The sequence below is a fragment of the Mastomys coucha genome, unplaced genomic scaffold (genome assembly GCF_008632895.1).
Source record: "Mastomys coucha isolate ucsf_1 unplaced genomic scaffold, UCSF_Mcou_1 pScaffold21, whole genome shotgun sequence".
Taxonomy (NCBI): Eukaryota; Metazoa; Chordata; class Mammalia; order Rodentia; family Muridae; genus Mastomys; species Mastomys coucha.
The window spans coordinates 76,343,643-76,354,736 of NW_022196904.1; the positions used below are offsets into that span (position 1 = coordinate 76,343,643).

General features: G+C 35.9%; 1 protein-coding gene across 9 annotated transcripts in view; it reads left to right on the plus strand.

Moving 5' to 3' along the window:
* Window positions 1–2,664, plus strand: part of Nox4 (NADPH oxidase 4) — a 178,832-nt gene extending 176,168 nt beyond the window's left edge. For all 9 annotated transcript variants that reach the window (XM_031387254.1, XM_031387255.1, XM_031387253.1 and 6 more), the window contains one exon: window positions 1,913–2,664. In XM_031387254.1, the coding sequence (XP_031243114.1) occupies window positions 1,913–2,033 (121 nt within the window). In that variant the 3' untranslated portion in view covers window positions 2,034–2,664. The remainder of the gene's footprint in view (window positions 1–1,912) is intronic.
* The last annotated feature ends 8,430 nt before the right edge of the window (window positions 2,665–11,094 follow it).

Below are 11,094 nucleotides of genomic sequence, written 5' to 3' on the forward strand. Positions count from 1 at the left end.
CCACTCTGGAAATCAGTTTGGCGGTTCATCTGGAAATTGGACATAGTACTACCAGAGGACCCAGCTATTAACTACCACCTATTGCACCATTTTCTGCTGAGTTTTCAGATCTGAACAAATTATGGGTATAAAGATATCAACTTAGTGGACAGATTAGTACTATCTCCATTTAGCAGACTAATTGTAGTGAGTTCACCCCTAGAGCCTGCTAGCTTCCCTGCCATGTCTTCTTACCCAGATGTACAATACAAAGGCATGCATTTCTCCTGTGAAGTGGGTCTGAAACTTAATCAGAAAGCAGTTTGGTTCACATAATATTTTTGCCGCTAGCACCCATGTGCCCACTGATTCTTTTTTGTAGCTCTCAGTGTTCACAGCTGGGTTAAACTCTTGATAATATGTCCAACAGCCTACATAGAATTATGTAGGTGGAAGCTTCCTCATCAGGAACACATGACTTCTCTATGTCCTGTGACCAAAGTGTATAGTGTATCCCTATCAGATTCTGGTCGGGAGCCAAGGAGAATGACAATAACATCCATTGTTTAGTAGTCTCTCGGACATCCCTGAACAACATCTCAGGAAAAGCTGCACATGCTTCATTCCCAGCTTTTTATTTGTCATCCTGTGGCTTCTCGGAGATGCATGATCCCCTGTGTACACTAACAACAATTAACGTTTCCATTAATGTATGTGTGGGTGTGTGGGTGAAATACATATAATAGTAGGTCTGTCATAATTGCAGGGTTGAAGATCAAAGTCAAGACTTCACCCATGCTAGGAAACAGCATTTACACTGAGGTGCACCTAAAGCCCTTTCTTTCTTCTCTAATAGAAGAGAGTATCCCCATTTTACCATCATGACTGCAAAGAAATGTTCTGTGTTCATGGTTCTCCTGTAACTTTTTTTTAAAGATTTATTTATTATTATAAATAAGTACACTGTAGCTATCTTCAGATACACCAGAAGAAGGTGTCAGATCTCATTATGATGGTTGTGAGCCACTATGTGGTTTCTGGATTTGAACTCAGGACCTTCAGAAGAGCAGTTGGTGCTCTTACCTGCTGAGCCATCTCACCAGCCCCTCCTTTAACTTTTGAAGTGAAAAATATAAAAATATTTTACCTGGTTGCATGATTTTATATAAAATCTGGTTTTTATCTTCTGGTCCCAATTATGCTGAGGTAAGGAGAGCATACTTCATTTGTTTTCATTAGGATAAGAAGAATTAAACATTTTTTATTCCAAAAGGAAGTCAGTGTATATTAATAAACCTTGGAGGAAAATCAATTCTAAATATTTAATTCTTGGATTTTATTCTTCCTATTTGTTAAAGATACATTTTTTTTTTTACTGAAGGAAGTTCTACATTACATAATAATCAAAGCCCATTTGTTGTTTCTCCTGAACACAGCAGTGCCTAAACTAAAATGTATATATAGATGCGTGTTTATGTTTTTTTCCAGGTGCATAAAAATGTTGATTTCCAATTGGTAATCATTCTCTTTGTGTTTGTCTCTCTGTATCTGTCTCTGTGACTCTCTCTCTCCTTCTCTCTCTCTCCCTCTCTCTCCCCATCTCTCATGAAACTCAACGTGAAAATCTTAGGACAATATTTATAAAATGCCAATTAAAGAGTTGGCGTCTGTTCACTCTCTCTCTTAGTATGGTTACCAGTGGCATGTGGGGATAATACAAAACACACTGCATAATTTCTAGCAGCCAATTTATGCCCATAGTTACATTTTTTCTGAATTCAGCTATGAGTATCATAATTGGAAAATTGTTTTAAAATGTAAAGCAGCAAGAAATTAACTTTGCATATACCTTAAACCCATGTTCATACAGTAGGCTGCTTGTTTTATTCTGCCTAATTTTGCACCTGATTTTCCACTTCTCTTCTCTTTCCAGGAAAACAGTTGGAGTTTTTTGCTGTGGACCCAGTTCTATTTCCAAGACTCTTCATAATTTGAGTAACCGGAACAACTCATATGGGACAAAATTTGAATACAATAAAGAATCTTTCAGCTGAAGCCTTAGGAGACTACTGGGGACTCTAAAGAGGAACAAGTGCAATTTCTAAGACTTAGAGACTCAGCTGAATCAAACGGCTGTGCCATGCCAAAGAATATCAAGGGTTTGCTATTTATGATTATTTGAAATGAGAATTCAGAAAATGTGGCAAAATGACATGGTTAATCTGCAAGCCAAAGGGACCCTGAAGAATATTTGATGTGGTGATTCACATTTTGATGGGTAAATTAAAAGAATGCTGTTAGACGCACACTGTTGATTTTTATGGGAAATTCAAGAACTCTCTAACGAGGAGCTGAACTCACTTACACTGAAGCTGATAGCCACAGCCCTCTTTAAATTGTTTTCGGTTGAACAGACTCAAGATTGAACAAAATTAAAAATTCATTGAAACTCAGACTCCATTTTCTACGTTGTGCATAAGTGGAGTAGCTTTAATTCGGATAGGCTCCAGGCAAACACTGGGAGGTTGAAACTGTAGCACAAAACTTTGTATCAGTACGGGTACTTGATGTCTGTTGCTTCACTACTGACTCTCATGCCTCCCTGTGGTGTTCCTAATCTATATGCTCACAGGTCTTTTGCCCATGTGGATGTAGCATCTACCTTCTTATTTTTGTATCTTGTCTTCTGTCTAGCAAAATCTGCTGCCCCTTAGCCAACCTTTGACACAATGATTTAATACGATTGTTTGATCGCCAATTTGTTCAATTTAGTGCTATGGCATAGTAATGAAAACTGAAAGCATAGCCCCCTACTGTGCTTTTTCAAGTTTATGCTTAGGCACCAAAGAGCTTTGTATCTTGTACCAAACACAGAAGCACAAGACTTCTCTCCTGGGACTCACTTTGATTTCAGACAAAAAAATGTTGAAATCATGAAGTGATACCCTGCTTTGCTTTCTACAAAAGCAGAGCTTCAGTATTTATTCAGATTTCAGTTTAGAATCACTAATATTATTTTTGCACTGTTTGATATCATGGTGAGTTACTAGATTTAAGTTCCCTGTTCATGTGATCCAATCAGTGTATGACCTCTCATTATTTAATATTCATGAATCAGAGGGAAAATCTACTACCTTAGTAAAGAAGATATTCATACAGTTTATCAATTTACTTTGGTACATAACTATTAACGCTATCACATAACACACATTACTGAAAATAGCACCTTGCCTTATGCTTTTGTATATTACATGATAACAATAAATCCTGTTATTATTTGGTTTTTATGTGATTCAATAACAGACAAGTATACCAGAACATCTAGCACCAAATATCCACCGGTATATTTAGTTACACATATATATTTTTTTTTATCCTTGGAACACTTTCTCTTCCTGCCTATGGGCAATGTGCAATGCTCAATGTAGATTGAACTGTGAAGACATATAAACTATGGCATGTTGGCAATGCTGTCTAAATTAGAAAGGGTTTTCACAAAACTCGTATTATAAAAACTCATAAAAAGAAACTTGGGTTTGTCCAGGCTTGATGTGCAATACTGACTCCTTACTGATCATAACTTATTCATATGTCTTCATAAATTCATGGCATTCAATAATTCAGGTCAAACTTAGAAAAAAAAGATGATATTTCAGACTTGCCTGTTATGTTGAGTGAACCTCCTTGCCTAATCTAAATTCCAGTGCATGTTCAAGCATCTATATGTTAAACATAGTTTATTTTTGAACAGGAATAAATTAAAGCTTTATCACACATATAAAGACAGCTTCAATTCTTTTGATAGATTCTATGGTAGCAGTTACTGTTGTATAAGCCTTAAATCACTAATTTTGATGGCAATAAATATTAAAATTAAAATGGTGTCCATGGAATTTCTTTAAGTTTACCTTTGCAGCAGATAAACCAGCAATTTTGAGGAGAGGGAGTTGTTGGTTTGTGAAGAAAAGAAAAATAATTGAAGAAGTACATACTGGCATGATACCCTTAAGAATTTGGGTTATACAGCTGTTAATGTCATAGGCTGGTCATTTGTTTGTGGCAAATTAACTCTCACACTGACCATAAGATTTTGCATCTGAGCTTTGGAGAGTAATATAAAATAGTACTTACTTTGTCAAGTGTTTTGAAACAAAGTGTCATGTAGAACATATCATCCTCAAACTTGCTATGTAGCCAAAGATAGCCTTGAACTTCATTTCCTCCTGTCTAGAATTACAAACATGCACATACCCAAGTATGAATTATCTTATGTAATATATCTTTCTGAGAAAGTAATGAAATCATGCTATGATATATAGTGTACTGGATATAATTTGGGGACACAAGCATTTTCAAACAGCAAGATCATATATTTAAGAATCTGTAGAGGACATAATTTCTACTATAGGTCTCTCTCCCTGTATATTCCTTTTTCTTTAAGAAATTATCATTAATTTTTAGGATGATACTAGCAAATTTATTTCATAGATAGAATCTAATTTATATATTTCTAAGCAAAGAATTCAGTAAATCTTTAAACCAGTTTTTAGGTTGCTTCTCATTTAGGTAAGGGAAGGACTGTGTTTTTATATATATCTAACACCAAAAAGCTCAGAATATACATCTATATATACATATATATGTGTGTGTGTGTGTGTATGCCTATATGATATACATATATAATTTGTACTTACATATATTATATAAATATACACACTATATATTATACATAATGTATATGTATATGCATGTATGTGTATGTACATACCATAGTAGGTAGGTCAACAGATAAATAAATCGATAGATATGTCATATATATACACATATACATGCATACATATATATAAATATATATACATACATGCAAATGTGTGTGTGAATTATACTACATGTGTGCCTTTAGACTATGGATACAGAAGGAATCATATTCCATGAATATATGTATATTTGTATCTCTGTATGTATGTATATAGTGAGAGAGAGTGAAAAACTATATTTATCCAGATATTTAACTTTACTTCTCTTCAAGATTAATGTCATATAAGAAAGAAATGCAACTTAAATCGTAATTGACAACATAACTGAAAACACATACACTCTTAAAAGCACAGTGAACAAACTATATGATGAAATGTTTTCTGCACACTGTGATTATGACTTACCTAATCAATGATCTCTTAAAAAAACTTACTGAAAAAACATAATGGATTTAAATTAAAGGACACTGTTAGAGAGTCATTAGAGAAAAAGGTGACATTGTCATCAGTAAATAGATATAATTGTTACATTTATGTTAAATAATGTTCATTATATTAACAATATTTTTATTTTTTTATTTTATTTTTTTACTTACTCACTTTATATCCTGCTCATTGTACTTCTCCCAGTCACACCCTCTCACAGTCCTTATTGTTTCCCTCTGCTTTTCTTCTGAGCATGTGGGAATCCACCTGAGTATTGCCATCCTGGGATTTTAAGACTCTGCAAGGCTAGATGGTATCTCTCACTGAGGGTAGACGAGGCAGCCCAGGTTGAAGAACATATCCCTTATACATAAGGCATCAGCTTTTGGGATAACCCACCCCCCACTCCAGTTTTTCAGAACCCACATGAAGACCATGTTGCAATCTTCTACATAAGTATTGGGAGGCCCAATTCCCCAATAAAAAGACATAGTCTATCAAACTGGGTAAGTAAACAGGACCCAATATTATGTTGCATACAGGAAACACATTTCAGTGACAAAGATAGACACTACCTCAGAAGAAAAGTCTGGAAAATGATTTTCCAAGCAAATGATCCGAAGAAACAAGCTGGAGTAGTCATTCTAATATTGAATAAAATTGACTTTAAACCTAAAGTAGTCAAAAAAGATGAGGAGGGACACTTCATACTCATCAAAGGTAAAGTCTGCCAAGATGAACTGTCAATTCTGAACCTCTATGCTCCAAATGCAAGGACATCTACATTTATAAAAGAAACTTACTGATGCTCAAAGCACACATTGCACCACACACAATAATAGTGGGAAACTTCAACACCCCACTCTCTGCAATGGACAAATCATGGAAACAGAAACTAAACAAAGACATAGTAAGACTAACAGAAGTTATGAAACAAGTGGATTTAACAGATATCTATAAAACATTTTATCCTAAAACAAAAGGATATACCTTCTTCTCAGTACCTCATGGTACCTTCTCCAAAACTGACCATATAATTGGTCACAAATAAGGCCTCTACAGATACAAGAAGATTGAAATAATTCCTTGCATCCTTGTAGCCATCATCAAACTGAATGCAGAGAAACTTGAAGCAATCCCACTAAAATAAGGGACTAGACAAGGCTGCCCACTTTTTCACTAAACTACAGTTCAAGAGATCCTAGCACAAAAGCAGGAAAATAAAGGATATTTTAAATGTGGAAGTCTGAGCCACTTTAAATATGATTTCTCCAGGAAACCAGGGGCCACAAGCAGGCAGCCGTCAGACAGTGCCCTGAGAACCTGTCCTCGATGTAGAGGGGGAAGCATTGGGCCAGAGATTGTAGATTCAAAAAAAGCATTCAAGGTTCAACTTGGGGGTGGGGGCAGGGTTTTTATAGTGATAAGGAATTGAAAGCAAATCTCTAGGTTCCTTGATGTTTGCATAACATAAACACTGCAGTATCGGTCAGGCACCAAAGTCCCAGGAACTAGCAAGCCTTCAGGAGATGGGTTCATATCTCAGTGGTGGACTTCCAGGCAGCTACTTCTGGGGAGAGATGACAGTCTGCAGAGAGCCTTTGTTTAGCTTCCCAGGTGGGATAGTGGCTTCAAGGCGGAGGCTGGCAGTGTGTCCAATGGCTTAGCTGAAGCTGGAGGTAACACAGTATAGCTTGAGGTCAGGGATGGTGATTCCTCCTGAAGTTCTTCTACTGTTCAGAATTGTTTTGGCTATCCTGGGTATTTTTGTTATATGAAGTTGAGAATTGCTGTTTCAAGGTGTCTAAAAACTTGTATTTGAGATTTGATAGGGATTGCATTGAACCTGTAGATTTCTTTTGGTAAGAGGGACATTTTCATTATGTTAATCCTACCTATCCATGATCATTGGAGTACTCTCTATCTTCTGATATCTTCCTCAATTCCTTTCTTCATTGACTTGAAGTTATTTTCATACAGATCTTTCATATACTTGGTTACAGTTACATCAAAATGTTTTGTATTATTTCTGGCTATTGTAAAGACTGTTGTTTCCCTTATTTCTTTCTCTGCTCATTTATCATTTATATAAAGGAGGGCTACTAATTTGTTTGAGTTAATTTTTTTTTGTTTTTGTTTTTATTTTTTTGTTTTTGTTTTTTGTTTTTATGATTTTTTTTGTTGTTGAGTTTTTTGTTTGTTTGTTTGTTTGTTTTTCAAGACAGGGTTTCTCTGTATAGCCCTGGCTGTCCTGGTCCAGCCACTTTACTGAAAGTGTTTTTCAACTGTCGGAATTCTAGGGTAGAATTTTGGGGGTCACTTATATTTACTGTCATATCATCTACAAATTCCAATACTTTGACTTCTTCCTTTCCAATTTTTACCTCCTTAATCTCCTTTGTTTGTCTTACTGTTCTGACTATAACTTTAATTACTATATTCAAAAGACAGGGAAAGAGTGGACAGCCTTGTCTTGTCCCTAATTTTAGTGGAATTGCTTCAAGTTTCTTTCCATTTATTTTGATATTGGCTATTGGCTTGCTGTATATTGCTTTGACTATGATTAGGTATATGCTGTGTATCCCTGATTGATTCCTCTAATGCATTTAAGATGAACAGGTGTTGAATTTCTCAAAGTCTTTTCCAGCATCTAATGAGATGATCATTGATTTTTTTCAGTTTATTTATATGATGGATTAATTTGACTGATTTTTAAATATTGAACTATTCCTGAGTCTATGGTATGAAGCCCACTAGAAGATGATGTATGATATCTTTAATGTATCCCTACATATTGTTTGTGAATAGTTTATTGAGTATTTTTGCATTGATTTTCATAAGCAAGATTGATCTGAAGTTCTCTTTCTTTGTTGAATCTTTGTGTGGTTTAGGTGTGATGGTGACTGAGGTCTCAGAATGAGTTTGGTAGTGTTCTTTCTGTTTTTATTTTGTGGACTAGTTTGAGGAGTATTGGTATTAGCTCTTCTTGGAAAGTCTTGGAATTCTGCACAAAACCTTCTGGACCTGGTTGTTGTTGTTTTGTTTTGTTTGTTTTGTTTTTGTTTTTGTTTTTGTTTTTGTTTTTAGTTAGGAGATTTTTAATGACTGCTTCTCTTTCTTTAGGGGTTATAGGGATGTTTAAGTAGTTTACTAGATTTCACTTTATTAAGTACCATCTGCCTAGGAAATCATTCATTTTCATAAGATTTTGCCCTTTAGTGAAGTCCAGACTTTTGAAGTAAGATTCTCTGAATTGCTTCAGTGTCTGTTCTTATGTCTCCCTTTCATTTCTGATTTTGTTTACTTGCATACTGCCTCTCTGTCTTTTGGTTAATATGGCTAAGGGTTTATCTTGTTGATCTTCTCCAAGAACCAGCTCTTGGTTTTGTTGATTCTTTATATGGTTTTGTTTCTATCTGATTGATTTCAGCCCTGATTTTGATTATTACCTACCTTCTACTCTCCTTTTGATCATTTCCTTCCTTTTTTCTAGAGATTTTTTTTTAATCTCCATATTTTCTCCTGTGAGTCTTTTGTTCTCCCTTCTTAGAAGCACTGAAACATCTGCATGTTTGTCTTCCTTCTACTTGGGATTCATATGGTCTGTGAATTGTATCTTGGATGTTCCGAACTTTTGGGCTAATATCCACTTATCAGTGAGTGCATACTATGTGTGTTCTTTTGTGACTGAATTACCTCACTCAGGGTGATATTTTCAACCATTTCCAAGTTCCAACCATTTGCCTGTGAATTTCATGAATTCATTGCTTTTAGTAGCTGAGTATACTCCATTGTGTAGATGTACCATATTTTCTGTAGCCATTCCTCTGTTGTAGGACATCTGGGTGGCTTCCACATACTGGCTATTATAAATATGGCTTCTATGAACATAGTGGTACAAGTGTCCTTATTACATGTTAGAACATCTTCTGGGTATCAGTGGTATAGCTGGGACCTCAGGTAGTACTACGTCCAATTTTCTGAGGAACCTCCAGACTGATTTACAGAGTGGTTGTACCAGCTTGTAATCCCACCAGCAACAGATGAGTGTTCCTCTTACTCCATATCCTTGCCAGCACCTTCTGTCACCTGAGTTTTTGATATTAGCCATTCTGACTGATGTGAGATGGAATCTGAGGGTCATTTTGATTTGCATTTCCCTGATGACTAAAAATGTTGAACATTTCTTTAGGCACTTCTCTATCATTCTAGTTTCCTCAGTTGAGAATTCTTTGTTTAGCTCTGTTCTCCATTTTTCATAGGGTTTATAACATGGTATTTTACTCTTAGAGAGTGTCATTATCTGTTTATCATGTTTATCCTTTTCTCCTCTCCTTAACTCCATGTGGATCTACCACCCACATTGTTACTTTGGAGACATTAACAGATGTCTGCTCACTTCAGATTGGGAACTGATTACAGACTAAATTAAGGTTACCACTAAAATATAACTTGGTAAACCAATTAGTTTTATCGGGTTTTTCACAGCGATATGAATGAGAGTTTACTCACCACATCAACTGCTGTGGATGATGACTCTCACACCTACAACCCTCTAAACTCAGATCTTACTACACAACTTGCAAAGTACTTAACAGGATGAAGAACATCTTTTGTAGGCATTTTCAGTTGGTATGAGCTTCATTCAGGAAACTCTACATCTTTTAAATGTCTTCTCCAGTCAGCCAGTTTGATTCTGAAATTTTTGTCTCTCAGAAGTCTCTTGCAGTTTATATATGCTTCGGAATGAAGGAACTTAGTATATCGGTTCTGTATCTGTGACTTCCTGAACTTAATGTATGATGGAATATTTAACCTCCCTTTAAAACATCCTGAGTTCTGAAGAATTCTTCTCCAACAAGAAATGCTTTAACCCACAGCAAATTGCTACACAACAGCAACCCATATGGACTTGAGTGTAGAATCATCCAATGGGGAAATCACTCAATTTTAAAGTACCATACTGTCCTCTCAGTAGCTATACCCAGCAGTAGATGAAAACAGAAGCAGATACCCATAGCCAAACATTAGATGGAGGGTACAGACACCTGTGGAAGAGTTGGTGGAAGGATCAAAGGTCCAGAAGTAGATGGGAACTCCACGGGATGACCAACAGAATCAACAAATGTGGACCTTTAGGAGCTCTCCTCTTCTACAATGTTACCTGTACCTTCTAGGGAAATACTTGTGAGTATTTAGGTGGCCCATCTATGGTTGAGCACTTTACAGATGTATTATTTCAGGCACTTTGACCATGAGGTAAACACACTTGCCTTGGTAGCCCCATGATCTTACTTCTATACTCAGAACCCACATAGACACAAATACAAGAAACCTGAAAGTGTGTTGTCTTATCAGGGTAACAGGAGAAAAATGACTCACAAAAAAGTTTTACTCTGACCTCCACAAGTAGAGCCCAGCACTCTGTGACAATCTCTGTCTCTTTTCTTTCTCTCTCCCTCTCTTGCTCTTCTCCCTCTTAAATAAGAAAGAAAAATAACCTTGGCTATTTATGATAAAGTTTCTTTTTTCTACATTCTGTTATGTTACAGTAATATAAAATGCTGAAGTTGGGACTTTCCCTTTGTACTTAAAGAAATGATGCCCAAAGAGAGATTGTGACATATTTTAAGATATGCATTTTTACCAAAATTCAGTTTTTAGAAGTTTTCTTTTTTATTGGATATTTTCTTTACTTACATTTCTAATGTTATCCCTTTCCCAGTTCCCTGCCTTCCCAGAAGCACCCTATCACATTCTACTTACCCTGCTAATCACCAGTTGAACCAGCACCATTTGTTGAAAATGCTGTCTTTTTTTCCACTGAATGGTTTTAGCTCCTTTGTCAAAGACCAAGTGGCCATAGGTGTGTGGGTTAATTTCTGAGTCTTTAGTTCTATTCTATTGATCTTCCTGCCTGTCTCTGTACCAA